Here is a 22283-nt window from a genome sequence, read left to right on the forward strand (position 1 = left end):
AGGAAACACTTTTGTGTTGTGCAGGTGACAGAGCACTAGAATACTCTGTTCAGTGAGGTTATGCAGTCTGCTCCTAGGAGGTCTTTAAAGGCTGCCTGGACCGGTGTCTGGGCAGCCTGCTCCAGGTGCCCTGGTTGAGCAGTGGGATTGGTCCAGATAGACCCGAAGTTCCTTGCCATCCTTAGTCATTTTGTGACTCTCTGATGTCTTCACTTTGTTTGAGTGCCTTGCTGCAGTAGTACTTTATAGAGGTCTCACACAGAGAAATGAGAGAATTTCTGATTGTTTGAAAGGTAACAAACAGAATAAATAATGAAAAAATGCTGGCTTGTATCAGAAATAGTGCTGCCATCAGGAGCAGGGATGTGATCAACCCCTGTACTTAGCTCTGGTGAGGCTGCACTTCGAATACTGTATTTGGTTTTGGGCCCCTCACTACAAGACATTGCCCTACAGTGTGTCCAGAGGGAGGCAACAAAGCTGGTGAGGGGTGTGGAGCACAAGTCTTATGGGGAGTGGCTGAGGGAGCTGGGATTGTTCAGTATGGAGAAGAAGCTCCAGGAAGACTTATCGCTCTACAACTCCCTGAAAGGAGGTTGTGATGAAGTGGAAGGTTGGCCTCTTCTTCTGCGTAACTAGTGGTAGAACTAGAGGGAATGGCCTGAAGTTGCTCAGGGAAGATTCAGGTTGGATGTTAGGAAAAAATTTATTCTCCAAGAGGGTGGTCAGGTGCTGGAATGGGCTGCACAGAGAGATGATTGAGTCACCGTCCCTGGAGGTTTTCAAGAAAAACGTTTTCAAGAAAAACGTTTAGATGTTATACTGAGGGATGCAGTTTATTGGTGGTAGGTGGACGGTTGGACTGGATGATCTTGGAGGTTCTTCCCAACTTTGATGATTCTGTGATTATGTGATTCTGCCCAAGTCCATGTATGCATACATGTGTACAGACTGCACCCTCATTCAAAAGAGAAAATAAATGTTTTTTCAGGAACCACACTGGATAGAGGATCTCTTGATTGTCAGATATGGAGAATCTGTTCCTTACTTTTTTTCAGGTATGCCTGCTGTGTAGCTAAGATTTTCTAAAGATCGTGTCTGAAAGATTTAATGGGAAACAAACTAAATTGCAGTGTACTCTGATGCATTCCTCAGGAGGGTCTATTCTTCATAATTTTCTATTTTTTAGTAATTTCCATTTGAGGACTTCTTGATCTTTGGCATGTGCTATTTTATATGTGGTTGTTATGCAGAGGAAGCTTAGGCAAAATATTTCGTCTGCATCTAATCAGTCTTGGCAGATATTTCTGAAAATGAATCTTCTTGTCTGAAAGTGCCATCTTGTAGCTGTTTAGTCAAAGTGAATTGAGTTCGTTTAAGGCCAAGGGACAGTAATTGGCATCAAAATTTTATGTAGTCATCAGGGCAGCAGATGAATTAATGGGTATGGGCTCTGGGTTGCTCTCAGAAGATCAAGATATGTTTAGGCAAGCGACAAAGCAGATGTAGCTGTGCTGTCTGCCTTGCATCTACTGTGTAAATAGATGCCTTTGCTCTCCAAGGCTTTCTATACCCTTCATTTATCAGTATTTACTCATTATCAGTATTTATTATTATTGTCTGTTCTTACTGTGTATGTTTTCACCTTCCCCATGTGCCAGATGCCTTGCAAACAGAGAAATCTATTTCCTGCTGTAAACATGTACAGATGTGTGGCTAGAAGTCACAGAAATTTAAAATTTTTAAGTAGGTGCTGGAACCAAAAGACCGAGGGCTTAAAGACACATTTCCATGTGTCAAGCCGTGCTTCACAAACTTAGTGTCTTAGATTTTTCTGTGAAATCCAAGGAAGATCATAGCTGATTATCCAAGCTAAGGAAGCTCTATCCTTGGAGATGTTCAAGGCCAGGTTAGATGGGTCCCTGGGCAACATGGTTTAGGCAGAGAGATTGGAGCTAGATGGTCATTAAGGTCCCTTCCTTAGCCATTCTGTGAGTATGTGAATAGATTGTATACATGATTCTGATCATCCTGATATAATATATAATATATATAATCTTACCCTGTGACATTCTATTACAGAGCCTTATCCATTTGGTGCCACTCTTAAGAGTCCAGTAGGGAAATTATTCAGAATAGCAGGAAAGGGAGCAAAAAAATGTGGAATTTTTAGTACTGCTCAGTTTTTGGGCGGCAGGAGTATACTTCCATAGCTGTGAACAAATTTGAGCCTGCTGAGCAAGCATGGGATCATTGGTTATGGTCTTCCAAAGTGTAATTTCATTTGTAGTCATTTTAATTTCTAAGTGTTTATAAGAGGAGGTAAAGGTTGCCTTGAGTTACTGTACATGGATAAATGCAAACTATGAATACAAGCATGTAGGCACCAAGATTTTTAATGTACGTCTAATATAGCAACAAAGAATATGTTTAAGAAATCCAATTTACTTGAACATTTTACCACAGAGACCTATTCTTTGGAGATATGAAAAGGTCTAGGACATATAAAATGATCACTCTGTTGACCTGAGAAATAAACAGTTTGTTTTCAGGTGTGTATCAGAACTGGCTTGCTTAGTGTCTGAATCAGCAGTTGCATATTCAGCTTCATGATACTTACTGCTAGCAAACCATTTATTAAGATATTCGTATACATCCTTTAAAATTTACATGTAACTATATGAATGCTTCATTTTAAGTTGCTGCTTTAGTATTTCAAATAGGATGACTCATGGCATTTGAAACATACATCCATGGCTAGGCAGTGCTATTCAAAGCTGTTGCTTGTATTAAGATTAGTTAATGTTTAGTAACAAGCAGAAGGTGTCCAAATCCATTAATCTTTAATAGTTCTTATCTAGTCATTGCTTTGCATTTTAATCCTTGAGGCCTTTTGCAGAGGGTTTTGTTTCCTGGCCAAGAATATTCTTGTGTGCTTAAGTGGAAACAGGAGAGAATTTATATCAATACCAGATTGTTCGCTAAATATAGCCACTTCTAGCACTTATTTTAAACTAAGTGTCAAACTGGAGAGTTATTAGGGCAGTAACTATAGTTTGTTTGACAAAGAAGAACTGTGCACAGTGAAGTTGTCATATATGGAAATAAGATGAGTGGTATGTGTAGCTTGGACCATCACATGTAGGTAAAAAGTAATCAGTGTTTGTCTTTATGTGAAAAAACACTCATGAATTTGGAATAGACTTCACAGATAGTGGGTACTGAAGCCAAAAGTAGATACATGCTCAATCACCCTTTACTAGCAGAGTACTTCAGAGAGTTTCTTCTCCCTGTGCTGGGTTGGTTAGCCTTTCCAGACTGTTCAGTTTTTGTGGTATTTGTTTTTGACAGATCATTTTTGTTTTTCTGTTTTGTTACGCATCTAACAACGAATTCTACTGCCTCTATTCTTAGTCAAAGTGCCAGTTACTCCACTTACTCTTGAGATAAATTTGCTATTACTAAGAGAAAGTGGGAGAGATGGAGAGCTCAAGCTAAAACCCAGAACGGTGGAAGTTTCAGCCTAAGTCAATGGTTTGAAAATATTCATATTATTCCATGGAAAGAACACAAAACCTAAATCTTTGAAACATGCTGGAAAATGGAATCGCTGCCTGCTGGACAACTGCACTATCTGAGGCTCACTCTTGAGGCCTTTCCTAACTGGTGATTGTATCATCCTACTTCGTACAGTCTTTGTATGACCTGAACTGTACTACAAGAAAGAGGAGAAATTATGCTTATAATAATGCTTTGCTCTAGGCTGATAGATAAAGGCAGTCTGCCAGATCTTCTGTACCTGTATGGTGGGACTAGGTGAAGTCTGTTCCATCTAAACAGTTTGCTGGTTGCTTTTTACTCATATTGCTGAGGAGGCTGCATGACATGCATGGCAAACCTGCTGCGGGGTTTCCATTAGTGCTGCTATGGTCACTGTTATCCATTGGGCTACATAAAGGCTACAGAAAGCAGCCAGGCAGAGACACTGATGAGATCTAAATCAGAGTAAATACATTAAGAGGGATGCAGAAGAAAAGGTTCAAGTTGAAAAGGCATTGGTAGCCACTCTGCAGTTTATATACTTATCTACAAACACGGCTCTATTCTTCAGTACGTTTAGCTCCTTCAACATGTTATGGATGTGAATTGCCAAACAACAGACCTTAAAATTTTATTAGAAAGTTCAGAGAATTTTATAAATTATTACGTGCCAAGTGCTATATCCCAGCTGCATCTGCTACCCTGATAATACAGCCTGGTGTCAGCAAGGTATGCAAGCCTGCATAGCCGAAGAGCAATAAGAGAAAGGGATGGACATGCTCTATGACAATTTCAGTAAGCTTCAGAAACAAGTGTGAAATGAGATGTTAAGGTCCCAACTGTTATTCCGATGGTGAGAACATTAACTCATTTACTGTTCAGATTCAAATCAAACTGATTAGATAATTATTACTCCAAACAATCGACTGCAGTTTTCTGTGATCACATATATTTTTAGTTGTAAACTAAAATTCATTAACTTAATTGATTTTTAAATGCCAACTGTAATAAAATACTCTGTTTCAGTTGCTGTTTTCTCCTATCTTGCCAATTTATTCTGCAATTGCATTCATATTTAATTTCAAAGATTGTACTCAATATCTGAGATTTTTCAGAGGTTATCTAAGGCCTAAGACTTATCTTGACTAGACTCTTTATTTTATTTTTTTATATTCAGTTATAGAATAGAATCATAGAATCATTAAGGCTGGAGAAGACCAATAAGATTAGCTAATCCGGTCAGCAAGGCATCACCACTGTGTCCACTAAATGATGTCCATCAGTGCCACATATATCGTTTTCTTGAAAACCTCCAGGCATGGTGACCCTACTGGCTCTCTGGGCAGCCTTTTGCAATGCTCGACCACTCTTTCAGAGAAAAAAAAAATTCCTAATACATGGCCTGAACTTCCCCTGGAGCAACTTAGGGGCATTACCTCTCATTCTTAAGCTAGTTGTTCAGGAGAAGCAGGCAACCCTCACTGTATCCTCCTTTCAGGGAGTTGTAGGGAGCGACAAGGTTCCCCCTGAGCTTCTCTTCTCTGGGCTGAACAACCCCCGTTCCCTCAGCTGCTCTTCATAAGACTTGTGTCCAAAGCCTTCCCTGGATCTGTGGCACTTCTCTGGACACTCTCTGTGGCCTCGATGTCTTTCAGGTAGTGAGGGGCCCAAGACTGAAAGCAGTACTGAAGGTGTGGCCTCACTAGATCTGAGTACAGGGCAGCGATCACCTCCCTGCTCGTGCTGGCTACACTATTTTTAATACAAGCCAGGGTGCTGCTGGCTTTCTTCACCATCAGCACTCTGCTGGCTCACATTCAGGCAGCTGTCAGCTAGCATACCCAGGTCCTTTTCCTCTGCACAGTTTTCCACCCACACTGTTCTAAGCCTGTTGCATTGTCTGGAGTTGTGACTAAAGTGCAGGACTCAGACTTGGTCTCACTGAACCTCGTACAGTTGGCTCCAGCCCATCAATCCAGCCTGTCCTGGTGCCTTTGACACTTCCCCTTACCGTGGTGTCATCTGCAAGCTTATTGAGGGTGTACTCAATCCCCTGTCCAGATCATCAATAAAGATATCGCAAAGGACTGCCCCAATACTGATCCCTGGGGAGCACCTCTTGTGACCAGCCAGCAACTGAATTTAACTCCATCTGCCTCCACTCTCTGGGCCCAGCCGTCCATCCAGTGTTTTACCATCAAAGACCTGTCCATGACATGGACTTCCAGCTTCTCCAGGGGCGTGCTGCTGTGTTTCTTTCATAGCTGTCAAAGAAATATACTACCACAGTTCTTTCTGATAAGTACAGTTTGATTGCAGTGGAAATTGCTTTCAGTTTTTTTTCACACCTCATTACTAGGATTGTTGTCTGTTTGCATGGTCTGTTGGCTAGGTTTCCATATTTTACTGCCAACAGTTGTAATTTTATGGTAGCACTTGTTCCCATGCACAATATAAAAACTGTTATCAAAGTTTTAACTTTCCTGAAGCAGAAAGTAAACTTTACCTTTTTAGTTAATGTTTACTAAAAGGCTGCCCTGAAGATAAATTCTAGCAGCTGACTTTGCCTGAGCTGCTGTAGAGGGGCATTCAAGAATGTGAGATGTGATTTGGTTTGAAAATTCATCATTGCTTCTGCAGGAGAAAAAATATGATAATATTAACGATAATATTAAGCAGTGCCCTATTTTGTTAATCTGAAGTGGTATAACCAGGAACTCACTCTTTAACTCCATCAACGAAGGCAAAAATCTTAAAAACGTGTTCCACACTTGCTTTTTTATAAGGAGAACTTTTCAGACTATTTCATTGTCCCATCGAAGTTCCACATACTTTTTTCCCTAAAAGTAAGTGATGCAAATTTCAGAGGAAATATGTACATAGTAGAAACAGGAATTTTGGTGTGAGGAATTTTGTTTCTTCTGGAGCTTCAGCAGACCAGTGATCAACCTAATGGAAAAGGCTTCATTTATGCAGAGCCAGATCACACCAGCAACAGCAGGCTTGCTCACTATCTCCTATAGATGTGTGCCTGCTGGGAAATGCCATCATCAGCTGTAGCAGCCACATAAATTAGTCGTTAGGGAATGCATGCGTCTGCCTCAGATCCTGCACTGGAGGACTCCTTTCCTGTCTGTATTCCTGGGCTTGCCAACTGCTGTTTGTGACACATTTCCTCAGTGCCAAAGAAGAGGCATTAAAGGTGTGGAATGTTTGGGTAGCTGCCTGCCTCCACTCTGCCCCTGACCTGCCTACTTGCAGACCTCTTTGCTGTACAATTATTTTTCACAGAATCATAGAATCTTAATATCTAGTCCAAGCAGCTTCTTAGTATCTAGTCTGAATCTACCCTCTTGGAGTTTAAAGTGATTTCCCCTCATTCTGTAGCTACCTGCCCACATAAGAAGTCCCTCCCCAGCTTTCCTGTCAGCCCCCTTCAGGTACAGGAAGGCCACTATAATGTCTCTTGGGAGCCTTGTCATCTCAAGGCTCAAGAATCCCAGCTCTCTCCACCTGCCCTTGTAGCGGAGGTGCTCCAGTCTCTGATCATCTTTGCGGCCTTCCTCTGGACCTGCTCCAACAGCTCCATGGCCTTCCTGAATTGCAGGCTCCAGAACTGGACACAGTAATCCAGATGGGGTGTCATGAGAGCAGAGTTGAGGGCACTCTGGCTAACTGCCACAGCTTAATGAAAGACATAATTTGGCTTGTATTAATAGTTTCTATTCAGTGGTCTATTGGCCCTTGGGCCATAATTACATGAAACTGTAAGTTAATATCTTTACCATTCCACTCTCATTACCTGATGCAGAATTTAAGCCCTTGTGTCTTAATGACCTGTGTAAGGAAATATAAGGAAGTACTCACAGGTTCTCTCATGAAGTTGTTGTGTGATGGCTGAGTTATTTATATCTGTTTTCACTGAAGCACTGTGGGTTTAATTTTCTCCTAATGCTTGGCAAAGAGATGAAGAGGAGGAAGGCAGGTTTAGAATTCCTTGTATGCTTCCCCTACTGAGCTAGTTTGCTTCCTCCTGAAAAAGCCTGCTTCATGGTATGGGAACAGCTGGAAAGCAGAGTTGCCTTCCTCCCCAGAGGATCGCAGGGACAACCATGAGTATTCCTTCAAGCCATTTTCCTCGTTGTTAATAGTCCTATCCTGTGCATCTGTGATGCAAAGAGTCTGAGGCATAACAAAGAAACTTTTTTTTCAACTGTAAATATATTGCAGATTCTGATTCTGCTTTCCAAAGTAGCTGTTGAAAATCCTATGAAAATAAATTCAGGTGTAAAAGGAAATAGACCACTTTTAAAAGCAAGGAAGTAGTCACATGTATGAGTATACCAGTGTGTATAAGGATGCGTCTGTTGTGGGAGCATGTGTGGGGATGTGTGCATGCATGCATGCATGCATGTATGAGTGTGCTACATTCCTTGCTCTCTGCAGTGTTTTATGCATTTTTTTTCTTTCTTAAAAATTGAACATACACTACAGAAAAATTAGTTAACTATTTACATAATATACTTTATTCAGTTCCCCCTTTTCTTTAGCATTTTTTGCACTGGAAAAGTCAATACAGCAAGGTGATGATTTGCGGTAGTTTCATGAAATAACACTAACCTAAATCTTAAAGATTTTTTGGCCTTACATCTGTCAAGTATTGGATCAGCTTGTACCAGCCTCTCTGTAGTTTTAGAGACCAGATGTGTGTGAGTGAGACCTTGTGCTTTCCTCCTTCAGAGCACTCTAACTACAGGAATAGTGGCTCAGTGCTTGGGGTTACTTCAGTATCACACATTGAAAAGTTGACTTTTTTTTTTCCAAGTTCCCAACAGTCATAAATATTTTCCTTGTTTTCCATGATAAAACTTGGCAAGTAGCTGTTCTTGTGGTCTTGTTTAATCTCAGCTTTTGAGGTTTGAAGGAGCAGCAGAGGGAGTTACTTCCTTTGTGTGTGGAAATGGATCTTTTCTCTCCTTCTACCATAAAGCAAGAATGAGCAGAGTGTAAGGAAGTTGCACTCATAGTGTGTTGACAAAGATCTCTAGTACGTGAGTTGTGGACAAGCTGTCAGTGCTATTTGGGCTTACAGCTTGGAGCAGTGACTGGAAAAGACAATTCTACAACTTCTCTTTTGAGAGATGGCGTGCAGTAGGGATCTTCATATATGTGAAACTTGAATATGAAATTAAGATTCAAAGTTCAAATGGCAAATGTAGATTTTTTCTGTAAACAGCCTTGTCTGCAGGCTGCATATTTCTGATGCTGCAGGGCAAGAGGCAAAACCTCTTTCCCTTTCGGGATCAGATGCTGGGATAGTTTGAGACTTGAAAATCTGTTTCTTGACACCAGAAACAAAGCAGTGAGTCACTGTCAGTGACCAGCCAGACACACCAGAGCTCCATCCGGCGTTGTCAAGTGCAGAAGGCAGTGTATTGGAGCACTCGCATGTAACAGACTCTTGGCTTCACTTTCCCCCGGCAGGCTGCATGTTTGCAGAAAATACTTTTCCAGTACTGGATTCACTGTTCCTGGGGAGACTGTAAAAATAAAGAAAATGCTTTGGGATCAATGATGACTGTGTTCATTTACACTTTATGAAATTCTCTAACACCTTCAAATGTTCCAATCTCTGCCTCATCTCAAATAACTTCTGAAATACGTTTTATGGCAAATACAACACTCAGGAACCGGCTTTCTCAAGAGAAACTGCACTGCGAGCTGCTTTTAAAAAGACCACACAAAACTTGGCACACTGAGCAAAGTTATTTCTGCAGTTTGTTATCTACGTAGTTTTATTTTGTTTTAGAATGCATACATAGCACATGCTGCTAAATTGGGTGCTCATCTGTTGATACAGTTAATACTACAACCAGCTCAGCAAGGCCTACAGCAAGCCTGAAAAACGGCTGAGATTGAGAGGGCACAGGGGAAGTATCTAAATGTGCTTGTTTTGCACCTAGTTCTTCCCCAGTTGTCCATCTGTGGCAGCTGTCAAGTTCCAACACCAGGCTGGGAAGATAGAGGGTCAAATCTGTTGTAGTCCTTTGAGGCTGTTTTATTACTTTTTGAGCTATAAGTTAATGCACATGCAAGAGAACTGCTCCAGTTCTGTGCATAGTGTTCAGTACCCATGAGGTTTGGCAGCACAAGTGTACTAAGGTAAATTCATCTGAAAGGAGTTTAATGGATCGCTTCAACTTTGTTAGTGCCTGTGTGATTACCCAAGGCTATCTAAGATGTAAAGTACGTAGAATGAGGCTTAATAAGCTACTAATAGACTGACAGGGGAAAAAAAAAATATAATAACCCACAAACTTCAGTACATTGGAAAGTCTTGCCAAACCTTTACTTAGTTTGGCAGTGAAACAGGAGTCTGTGAGGATGTTGTGAAGGAAGCAGTGTCATGAATTGGCAGAGTGAAATTGATAGATTTTTTCCATTGACCAGTATATATCTCAGGTGCTATTTCTGTATTGATGAATGTGTGTTACAGCTCAAACAACATATGGTAAATACCCTTGCAAGCATGTGCCTTAGGATAATTAATACTGGCTATTCATGAAGTGAAGTTGATGTAAGTGCATGCTAAAATTCATCAAAAATTTCAGCATTTCCCTTCTAAAGTTATCTGTAAAGAAAGGAAAATATTATGGGCCTGTGTCAAGAATAAAGGCTGAGCATCTGCGATGACAGGGTCAGCTGGGGAAGTGTGAGAAGAATCTGCCTGGAAAAATTTGCTTATGTGTCATTGCTGCACGAGAGGAAGCAGTGCCACCATGATGTGATGGGTACATGAACAGTGGAGGAGCCCACCTAGGTGGCAGGGCCCTGAGCTTATTCTGTGTGATGTTTTGATGCATTGAGAGGAGTCAGATAACAGGTGATTAATCAGTTGTGTTCAGTCCCAGTGAATAATTTGATTAGCTGTGTAAATGTAGCAGACCTCTGTTGGTCAGTAATAAGATGTCTTGTGGGAGGCGAAATACTGGTACTCTTCCTAAATCTCCTAAACATTCATTGGCATCCATTTCTTCCTCAGACTAAAGCTTGCACAAGAGAGTGTTTTGACTTCGGTGCCGTGTGAATATTAGAGGTGCAATTCTGGGTATTTCAGATGGTTCACACAAAGGCAAAGAGGTAGCCATAGGCACCAGCCTCCCTCGCAGAGTGTCACAGCGTCCTGTAAAATACTTTGGGATCTTTTGAATTTTGAGACCAGCAGGGAATATAAGATTTTATGTAATCCCTGTAAAATTTAGAGTAATTCTGGAGTTAATGATTACATGCCAATCTAGAAAAACAAACAATCAAAACTTGGCAAGCTTTCAGTTCTATGTCTTCATGTGTAGTGTTTCATATTTTTAAAATCACCCCCTGGGCTGCGAAATCTGCCGCGAGTTTAATTTTCTCAGTTTTAACAGCTCCTGTCTCAGCCAGAAGCCATTACTCATGGTCTTGGAAAGGAGCTCCCTTGCAGGAGTGGGACTGTGATCAGAACCCCTGTGCTCAGGTTCCGATAGATGTGATCTACCGTGCAGCATGGATGTTAATCATTTAGAGTCCATGTTCTTCTTGAAGAGGCAGGGTGCATATATTTGAATGAAAAATCCGTTGGTAAACATCTCTGGGCATAGGGGATTTGACACCTAATCAATGTAATTGTACAGCAGGTTTCATTTAAAGTTCAAATGGCAAATGTAGATTTCAGGATTAACTGTAGAAGTGCTGCCCACTCCTGTAAAATGTGCCTGAGGTGTTTTAGAGATAACAGTTATTTAACCTGAGGCTGTTTTGAAGATCTTTTGAAAACCTGGTTCTCTCTCTCTCTCTTTTATTTCTTTTTGGTGGATTTTGTCTTAATCTGTACTCATGTACATCCCCAGTTGCTACCAGCTACTTGTCAGATGGGAACTGTGTACAGGACAGCAAGCATAGAGGCATCCTTCTTAAACCAGTGCCTCAGGTGTTGATCTTTGAAGTGAAAAAACTGCTGGATGCAGTTTGCAGAACTCCAGGAAATACTAACTATGATCCGTTATGTTCAGCATCAATAGGTGTGTTCCTTGCAGGTTTTGTAGTTGCAGATCCTGAATCTTCGCTATTACGTACTTCTGGTCCAGGATGAGACTTGGTGGGACAAAAAATGAGTCACTGTGGCTACTTTTTCACTTAGACTGGATTACTCGAAAGTAGCCATTGAGTAAACATGGCAGCAGCTGAGGGCTGCCACACAGCAGCAGCTAGCAATAAAACAAGAGCCAGTCACTGTCAGCAGCTTTTACGAAGCAATGATATGTATAGGCAGGCTCGCTCAGGCAGCCTTCTGCCGGGTTATAGTTAGCACCTATCAGGATCTGATTAGCTCACCTTTAAGCAGTGTCTGTAGCCAGCTTTGAGGCCTGGATCTAAAGGCAGACCTGGTCTGGTGTTTCTGTGTGTGTTTTGTCATGTGAGATCAGTGATATGTCCACCAGCGTCATCCTAATGATCCTGGAATTAAAAAAAGAAAATGAACTACTGACCTTACAAAAAGCAGGAAACTGAACTCAGGAATTTTTGAAGCCATATTCAAAATATTTCAAAATATTCAAAATATTTCAAAACCAAATAATATTTCAGTCTTTGCAAGACCTAATGCCCAGGTGAACATCAGAGTAAATGCATTTTGTCTAGGCTGAGTACATTTATGAATTTTCTTGAAGGGAAAAGGCTTGTGAGCAAAGGATATGTAGCTGGGAGAAACAAGTATTTAGGCAGATGAGCTATTTTTCATAGTGCAGTGGGCCAAGTGATTTGGCAGATGCAGAGAAAGCATCTCCGTAGAAAAGCTTTGCTTTCACAATCTCTTACTGAGTGAATCCCTATGGTTTGTAGAAGCACTCCAGGAGGCTTCCATTTGGGATTTTTCCTTTCCCTGGGGACTGTGATGCAACCTTCCCAGGACCCGAGTGTATGTTTCAGCCCTGAACCCAATCCTGGGCAGGTTCTCACTCTGTTCTCCCCTAGGCCCAAGCCCTGAGTCTCTCTAGTCCTCTGCCTTTTTGGGCTGCTGCTGTTGTGCTGTTGCTTGCTCAGTGGGATGGGGACCAACAGCTTGGTTAGGGTTGCAAGTCTGCTGGTTTCATCTTAACCAAAAAACAAAACAAAACAACAAAAAAAAGCCACTAGGGATAGGCTTGCTGTGGGCAGGCTGAGATGTGGTCAGAACAGAATGTGGAGCAGAGCTGTGACATGCTTTGAGCGTATCCCACCACACCCACAGTGCGCATCAGCAATGTTAATAAGCAGCATAATTCAAGGGAACATTTTAGGAGTGAAATTTTGTCTTCTTTTGTTGAAAGAAAGCAGTCCTGCGCTGGTGAAAGAGCTGTTGCAGTGCTTTCCCCTGTGCTTCATCCTGGGGTAGTGTGATAGGGGAAACAGATGGAGGTAGTAATGAGAAATGAACTCTGCACACATACACGCCTGTTGGTTTCTACTTTACATAGTTCTTGTTTTTTGTATTTCTTGTGCACTGGGAACAATAAAACCTGATTTGAAGAGCCAAAGACTACAGAAAAGTATCTTCTAAAATATTTCTTCACAGTTCAGAAATCCACAACAGAGCATTCTGTGTCAAAATCTTACCTGTTTTCTGCTCAAGTGTGCCAGCTAATGGAAATCACAGATACTGCCTTTGCGAAGACCTGTCACAAGTAAAATCAGAGAAACCAGACAGGAATCTGGGACCCTTTATGTCAGCAGATGAAGAGTTGACAAAGTGATATAATGGACAGCATGAAAAGGAGAGGTTTGAACAACTGCTTGCTGGAGCAGGTGGATAGTCTGCAAGTCGCTGTAGTTGTGTTTGGAACAAGTGGAAAGAAAACTTAAAAAGTATATAAAAATTGGTGAGGTCAGTGAATGAAAACAAGCCCACATGGCTGTGCTTGGAACAAACAAAAAATCTAATGTAATTGGTGCATGATGTCAGGATTTTGGGACTTCTGCAGGGAGAGCAAGGAGACAACACAGCTGCAGCCAAAAGCTTTTACATTTGAAGCATTCCCAGTGAGATTGCTGTAGTGGGGCAACTCCTCCAAATAGAAAACAGCAGCAGAAGATGAACCCTGCCAGGCATTTGCACCACGCCAGTAGATCAAGGCAACAAGGCGCTGCTGGTATGGTAGTAGCTGTGACCACACTCCAGAGATACAGAGAGCTGTAGGGTATTGTGTTACTTTGACATTTTTTGACAGGCTTACTAACAGCTGTCTTTCTGCACCTTCTGGGGAAGCAAAGGAGAATGCAGGAGGTGGGGCTGGTGGTTGATCCAAGGGCCTCCATATGGGAATGGTGTTGGTAACAAGCCTCTGAGAACTCTTTTTCCCTGGGATGGAAACAGGAGCACTGACCCAGCTTGCATCTTTGACCAAAGGCTCCAGTGATAGCTCACACTTTCTGGAGGGCAACTTGGTTTGTGAGGTCTGGAGAAAGCTGCCAGTGGCATCTCTTAGAGTCAGGGCTGTCAGTGCAGCAGAGAAAAGTGCGCGATTGCTGGGAAGAGTTGCCTGTATGCTTATTGCCCACAACTGTGTGCTGATCTGAACAATGCTTTTTGTTTTGACTAAATATTACTCAGCTTTGTGGAAGTTGCATGGAAACCCAGCTGTTGTTTCTGAAGCGGAACAGTACTGGGGTGAATTTAAGATCTTCATTTGCCCTCCCCAGTGGGTGGCAAAAGGGCTTGTGGTGACCAGATAGGACTATGAGCTTTTGCTGTAGGCTTGAGTTGCCTCCTTGAATACACAGAAGGAGTTCCCAGACAAAAGCAGGGCATGAATACAGCCAGCATTGTCTACTTTTGTGTTTCTTCCTCAGCTGCTTTCACAGAGCTGCTTTTATAAAACCACAGAAGAGACGGAGAGGTTTAAAGACCAAAAAGTTTTTTCCTGTGATAACTCTAATTGCGAATCTGACAGTTTATCATAAACAGGCTCCACCATGGCTTAGCAGGAATGGAAAGACCAGCTATGCGTTGCCTTGTCGAGTAGCTTTAATCACGGACATTTCTGGCATCAGGAACTGAGTCGCTACTTTCATGAATGTGGGCTAGCCTTTGCAGCTCAGCCCAGTGCATGCTGTACTTGCACCTGTCTGTACAGACCAAAAATTGCTGCCGTAAGTCCTCTGCGGACCAAGGGGAAGTAGTCAGCAACTGACACTGCTGCTGCTGCTCTGCCTCATCTGACAGCTGTGGCCAGCAAGAGGGATGTGAGACAGATGGGCAGACATCCTCCTCTTCCACCCCCTCTTCTTCCTTCCTTCCTCCTGCTCTGGTTGGCTGACAGTGATGTGAGGCACTGCTTTCTGCTACTGCCAGGGATGTACTGCTGCTGAGGTCTTACCCAGAGGTTTTGCTCTCACGACAGGCTGTGCTTTCTGGGGCTCGATGTACAGTGACACCCTGACTGAGGCTTTTGTATACTGAAAATGGTTTGGAGATTTATTTGACTTTCTTCACTGAATTGTAGAGGAAAGAATTTTCTTCCTATTGCTTGCTCATGCAATTATTTTTTTTTTTTTGCTTTCCCAGGACACTACCTAAAAGAATTTGGAAATTCCGCTCTTCTTCTTCCCCCCCCAAAAAGCGTTGTAACTCTTCTTAGAAAGAAGAATTCTCTCTAGAAAAATCTCAGCTTTTCCTTGTTAAAGCAAATTTATCAATAATCCACATGCTCCTCTGTCTTTCCAGATGGCTGACAGCGAACCAACAAAAAGTGCTACATCAGTTGAAAAGTTTCCTTTTTGCTGGAAAGAAATTGTAGCAAAAGCAGAGTGTTGAATGTGAAGCTTTGTTTTCCAGTTTCCCCAAGCTTTAACCTGTTCAGCCAAAATTTGTGTTACCCTAACTCAAACCTTGAACCCTCATCTAAGCATAATCTGCCTGCAACAACAAACTTAGTTTTCAAAATGAACATTGGTATCATTAGTATTTTTATCATTAATGTTTTTAATCAACTTTAACCAACGGGTGATGCAAGAATGAATTGTTTTGCTTCCATTTCTTGTTCTTTTTTTTTTAATTTTTAATTTTCAATTTTTTTTTTTTTTTTTTTTATTTTTTAAAGGCAATAGAGTATTAAGAAAAATCCTACCAAAACCCAAATATTGAGGAAGTATAAGTATTTATTTATTTATTTATTTATTTTTAAATCTTAAGAATGCCTGGTAATGTTCTTTTCTGTTTCCATATAGAAATCCAAACATAACTGGCATTTCTTGCAAATTTTGCCTATAAATAAATGAGTGACTAATGTAAATTCCCAACATCTTTTTCTGCTTCATATTTCCTTGATAATGTTTCTTTTGGAACTAGCTATTTATATATATTTTTCTTGTAAAGCTGCACTGCTGAGCAAACAGCTGTGACAGATATAAGCCCCTTGAAGGATGTAACATGTCTGTGGTCATGTTTCCAAATGTTTACAGGCTAAATACATCAGATGTAAAAAGCTAGCTAGTAATTTTAGTTATCCCAATTGTTTGTTTTGATTTTCTTTCTTTCAGTTTCTTAATGGAATGTGGTTTTGCTTATTAGCCAGTGTCTGGCATTGTGCCTTGTTTGTGTTACTTACAGGGAGATCAATTGCTGCCATTCCCTAACAGAACTGGGGAAAAAGGAGGAAAGGTAACATTGCTGGTCCCACCCCAGCCCCCCATTGTCGTAATCACTGCTGACTGATTATAGATTCATATTTAGTATGTAAATAATACTAACGAGAAGGTTAAGCATGAGTGAATGGCTCTGTAAGGAACTGCTTGTTAGAAAAGCAAGATCAGAGATGTGCACTGAGGAGTGTTACTGCCATGATGCATATTTGCATTAAGGTTGGATTGGTTTGCAGCGTTGGGTCCAAAGTTCCTCAGGGCTCAAGATTTTCCTTGGCAGGAGCATATGCTGGTTCCTGTTCAGAGTTTAATTCAACTGTCAGGCAGAAAGCAGTGAGGCTACACAGTAGGTGAAAAGTTATTTCAGAAACCTGGGTTGAAAAGTATGTTACTTGCCAGCTTGTGCTGTGAACCAGCATGATAAGAGACACACAGCAGTTACAGGTAGTTAGCTTTCCTTGCTGCCACCTATAAGGAAGCTTTATAGTGTCTTCACCGTAACAGCAAAAAAATCATGCTATTCCCTGAAAAAGGGAAAGAATGTGTAGCTTTCCTTTATTAACACAGTTATGCTGGTTAGGGCTGCACCTATCCCTTAATTAAGTCATAGCTAGAAATTGCAAGAAGTTGTACATTTGTATTTCCGCATCATCAGGCTTTTACCAGCATTTTGTGTAATTGCTGTGTTTTTGAAGAGTAGTGCTCTTCTGAAACCTCCAGAGTGACTTCCAGTAAGTGCTGTGGCGGTTGGAAGGAGGGGGATTTTGAGAAATAAAGCATCCTGGTATAGTGTACTGCAAAATGAAGCTGCATGTTGCATTTTTCAGGAGAATTTTCTGGGTACAGCAGTGTGCATTCATGTACTTCTAAATGTTCTTCTGTTACTCCCACAAACAAGTGTGGAAATTTGTCTGCTTTTTTACTCCAAGGAGCCTTCTCTTTGCATTGATTTGCTCTCACAATTGCTCTGTGTCAGTCCTTGAGGTCTGCATTGTGAGACCTTCCTTTCTACAGCAATAGCACATGTCATTGCTAGTACTGAAATACAATTTATAAAGGCCATTTGGTCAATGCTGGCATTCATTTGGAAGAAGTTTAACATTAGCATTTTCTGTGCTTGATTCTGCAAAGTGCCTGTCTCCCTGATCCTGATTAGCAAAGCATTTGAATATACACATAAAACTCTCTATCAGTGACTCCACTCATTTCAGTGGAGCCAATCATGTGCTTAACTTTCCAGAGAAGGCTAAAATGATTAGTAAATTAGGGTGAGAGCACTTCTTTTTTTGGAGACATTAGTGGTTAGGTCAAATTAATCTTTAAAAAGAAAAGAACTAAGAGATCTCAATTAAAAAGAGAGTTCACGATCTTTGCTTTCATATCAGCAGGGATTCAGACCAAACCCATCTGGAAACTCTAGGAGGTTTTCTTTATTTTTTAAATGACTACTTCTGTACAAGAACTTTAGTCTACTTATAATTAAGTCTTAAAGCCAGGCAGCTATTTGAACCTCACAGCTAGTAATTTGAGGTCTTCGTGTGAATGGGTGTTCCTTTGTCAGTGCTAATTTATTTCTGAAAAAAGGAGAATGTTATAAGAATGTTCTGTTTTCCTGTGGGGTTTCTCATGAAGTCTTGACAAAAATAGGGTTGAAATCTAAACTGAAATTTCCAGACATGGATTCTGAATTGTAGGTTTCTTTGTAAGCAAAATGATCCAAATTCAGGCTAGCTTGAAAACAAAGTTTCTGTTTCTGAACTGGATATCACCACTTAAATAAATCAAAAACAAATATTATTTGAGAAAGATTTGACTTCTGAAAGATGCTGTTAATGTTCCTCTGTCCTCAATGCTCGTGCAAAGATGTGCATTCCCTGGACTCGATCGCTCTAACAGTGAATGCTGTGCATGTGCTCCAGTGCAAAGTGACCGAGTAGCTGTGTGCAGGTAGATGTTTTCGGTACTCGCATTGTAGGTAGTAGCAGATGAAGTGCATATTTCTTCATTTATTTTTCTTTGCTATGCTGCTGTAGTAGCAAGTTACTTACACTTTACTAGTGATTTTGTCTGTTCCTCCAGGAGACTTAAACTGGCACAGAAGGACAAATTACAGTCAGAGGAAAAAAAAAATCAATTCCCTGAAAACTGAAACAAAATACAGCTTTTCTATGTCCACACATCCCTTAAGCTGGTTAGGGCTGATTCTACCCTGTAAGCAAGTAGTAAGTGTACAGTATAAATGGGTTAGATAATTTTCTGTGCAGTATTCGTAGGGGAGAGAGGGAGTGTGTGAACTGGGATGTTGTAACATGCTCTGCCCATTAAAGCAGCTGTTGTCAGAGCTGCTGTCTGCTTGTGGCATCTTCCCAAGGGCACAGTGGAGAGCACTCCGGGACCTGTGTAAACCAGATCTGTGACTGCAGTTTGCCTTGTGAGGTGGTGACTGTCCATTTGTATGCCTTTTTCACAATGGAAAGTATGCCTGTGAATATGAGAGGGCGATAGGAGAACTTCTAAGAAGCAGCCTTGGTGTGGTTTGGTTGAGTTGTAGGGTTCAGACCAGATTTGGGAAAAGAGGGTGTGCCACAGAGCAAACAGTAGCACTCAGATTCCTGGTCTGTCCATGCTAAACAATTGCTTAGTCATGTGGAGACTGAGAATGGGCTCTTTGGCTGAATAAAATGAGGTCGATGAAGAAATACTTTCCTTTTGAAGGAAAGAAGGTAGGTGTGACATTCGGCTATATGAAGGACTGACATGACATAATCCTCAAGAGCTCTTGCAACTCTTGCATGCAGTCTGGCTATTGAGAATTGGTACCAGTTCTGATTTGTCTGATACACATGGCCACCGGGTTAAGAGGATCATGTTTCAGCCACGGATGTCTTACTTGTTCATTGTTTGTTTGCCCCTTGAAATTCTCTTTCTCTCTCTGTTTCACTTGTTACTGGCATTGATTTCCAGCTTTCTGTGATTCCTGTATGCTGTTATGCACTCCTGACCTTGATTTTGATGTGTTAGTGAAGTTTCTTAATGCTAGGCATTTGTTCCATGGTGATTTATTGTTGTCTCCTTATTTTACATGTTGTTTCCTTGGTATTTTTTGTTTTTCTCATGCTTTCTTAACTTTTCATCACTTCCTCTGTTCTTTTTTCTTCTTGGTTTTTTTTTTTTGTTTGTTTTTGTTTTTGTTTTGTTTTTTTTTTTTAATCAAAACCGATAGTTTTAAATGTAGCACTACACTTAGCACTGTTTTTTAACAAGTGTATTTGTACCTCTTAGTACTTCTAGAGTCTTCCTAATTTTCTTCTTTGAAATCAGGAATTCTTTACAAAGTTTTAGCAGCAGTACTTCTTTCTTTATTGCTTTTAAATATAAAATAGAAAAATAAAGTAAGAAAATTTTGATCTGTAAATCTAATTAAACATTACTGCAGCATGTTCTTGTGTAAATTATCTTTTTATTCAAATTATTTGTCTACAGCTATCAGTTTTGGAGGGCAGTACTTAATGAAGAAGTCTGATGTGTGTCTGTTTTTATTTCTAGGACATTACATTTCTGTGGACACATCTTATGAGGGTGAGAAGGCCGTGCTTGTCAGTCCTGACCTGTATTCTGAAGAGTGGAGCTGCATCAGACTGATTTATCAGATAGCAACTGCTGTGATTTCATTGGATCCTGCCAGGCTCAACCTGTACATGAGGAAAGAAGGAGAGAGCTTTGATAGTTTACTGTGGTCAGCCAAGGAACCTTCGGATAGTTGGCTCATAGCCAGTTTAGATTTAACAAACAGCACAAAGAAGTACAAGGTAAGCACAATTTTGGATGATAACCACCACAGGCTTTATTGTGTACACATTGTGGTGGATGGATTGCTTTTCAAACATTTCCACTCTTGGTCTCATTCTTCCTATTCTTGTTCCATGGAGTGTGTGGTCTTCAGTGTACTCTTCCTTGACAGAAGAGAAGTGCACTCCATCCTGCTGGGATGCTGAGTGCTTGTTCTAAAGCATCTGAGCTAAAACTTGATGTGGGCTGTCATCAAGTCATCAAGGGGCTCACTGGAAAACCCAGCTGACTGAGTGAAAGCAGCATGGATGCCTCATTTCTTGTGACAGGTCAACACAGCTGCTGTTGTCTCGTGGCACATATGTGACCTCCCAGGTCTGCCACTGTGCTCTCTTTTTCCTGTCCTGTGCCATTCTGGAAGAAGTAAAGGTCAGAAGTGTAGAGGAGAGTATTTCTATCCAAACCCTATTAACTCTGTCTGTCACACCAACTCCCTGTATACCCAAAGCTGAGGAATTTCTTTGCATTCCTTTATCTGAATGAAGTGCATGCTGTTTTGGCCTTGTCTCATTGTCTTTTGGTGTACTTTTTTTCTTCATTGAAGGGTATTAACTTTGTCTTTGATGCATTTGTACAAGCTTTCCGCAAAAATACCTGGTGACTGAAAGGGTGATGAATTCCCTACACAGATTATTTAACCCATTTATCTGGTTAAAATGTCCAGGGTGAAAATGGGCATTCTGATGCTCTAAAATCTACAATCTGGTTTGTATTGTGCAGATTGTACTGGAAGCTGAAATGGGACAAGATAAATCTGCCAGTATAGCAGTTTTTGAAATTAAAATAACTCCTGGATATTGTATTGGTAAGTACTCTCCGCTCAGTTCCTGTTTTCTCTGAATAGAAAAAAATGGCTTGCTGACTGTTCTAAAACTTGAATTAAAGGTTTCAATTTAGGAAAAAAACAATAGGTTTTATCTTGTTGAAATGTGAACTGTCATATTCAGTATAGGTATTTCATTGTTTTTAAGTTAAGACTGCGCATGCTAGTATATTTTTATATTTACTCATTTCTCTAGCAGTATAAACATTTCACATATGATTCATTCTGTTCTTAAGCAGTTTGTTGTTTGAGCAGGAGCAAACGTTATATTTTTTCAAAACTAGACTTCTGCAAACATTAGACATAACAGCTGTGATATTATTTTCATTGTCTGCCACCCCATGTTTCCTTACAAAGGAATGCTGCAAACTGTAGAGTAAAAGATGTGGTGATATTTACACTGATGGCTGTTTCCTCGTGACATCTGCCAAATTCTGCCATGATCAAAAATTTCAGTGGCTTAGAGGCCAAAAGACCTTTCAGTTTCTGGGGAGCTCTGGTGGAGGTCAACTGAACTGCTAAGAATTCTTTGGATCTGCAAAGGAAAGCAATCTTCTCAGTGCTGAGAAATACTATTTCTGCTCTCCTTCCAGCCATTCTTGCTTCGCAAATGGGAGTTCTACTCTGACTCTTCAGGAAGTACTAGAAAGTGGATTATTTTAAATCTATTTTATTTTGTTGTAAATTACAGCAGCTGGGTATTGCCAAACAGTGAACGGAGAGATTGGACTGAACAAGATGGAAATGCGTATTTTGCAGCAGTGATGAAGAATTGCCACTGTTTGCTTCTGCTTACTGTAAACTGTTAAGTGGTGTGTCCATTTTTGTAAATGTAGATGTTCTCTGCACTGCTGTATATAAAACAGCCAGTGCTTAGCAATAGCATGTATTCGAGCTTCTGTGAAGAAAATGTGTGCACTGAGCTGGTGTTTGCAATTGCAGAATGTGACTTTGAAGAAAATCATCTCTGTGGCTTTGTGAACCGCTGGAACCCCAATGTGAATTGGTTTGTTGGAGGAGGAAACATTCGCAATTCCCAGTCTATCCTCCCCAAAGACCACACACTCAACAATGAATTGGGTAAGCAACAACGTATAACAAGCACGGATGAAAAGTTGGTTCTCTAACCCCTGTGTTTCTCATATACTGCAAATTACTATGTATGTTCTTTCTTTCTTTTTCTTGGAACTGAATGCGGGAAGAATGATTGACAAAAGAGGGGATGTCTTAATCTTTGATGTAGTGCTGTATGAAGTACTGCAGCAGACATGGGAATCGAGCTTGCTACAGAATACTTTGTACCTCAAACAACATTGGTTTTTTTTAGTGCAAGGAAGTGGGGCTGATACTTTCTCCTTAACTCATGCCGCTGTGCCTTTATATTTTATTTCACAATTGTATGAGTTGAGTACAGAGT

The 22283-nt window shown here is 40.8% G+C and overlaps 1 protein-coding gene across 1 annotated transcript in view; it reads left to right on the forward strand.

Annotated features, from left to right (window-relative positions):
• Positions 1-22283, forward strand: part of MAMDC2 (MAM domain containing 2) — a 64541-nt gene that overhangs the window by 16658 nt on the left and 25600 nt on the right. The window contains exons 3-5 of the mRNA XM_042826735.1: positions 19741-20003; positions 20764-20848; positions 21809-21946. Coding sequence (XP_042682669.1) covers positions 19741-20003; positions 20764-20848; positions 21809-21946 — 486 coding nt within the window. The remainder of the gene's footprint in view (positions 1-19740; positions 20004-20763; positions 20849-21808; positions 21947-22283) is intronic.

This window comes from Centrocercus urophasianus, unplaced genomic scaffold (assembly GCF_019232065.1).
Source record: "Centrocercus urophasianus isolate 14NV4802_14NV808 unplaced genomic scaffold, USGS_Curo_1.0 seq_27, whole genome shotgun sequence".
Taxonomy (NCBI): Eukaryota; Metazoa; Chordata; class Aves; order Galliformes; family Phasianidae; genus Centrocercus; species Centrocercus urophasianus.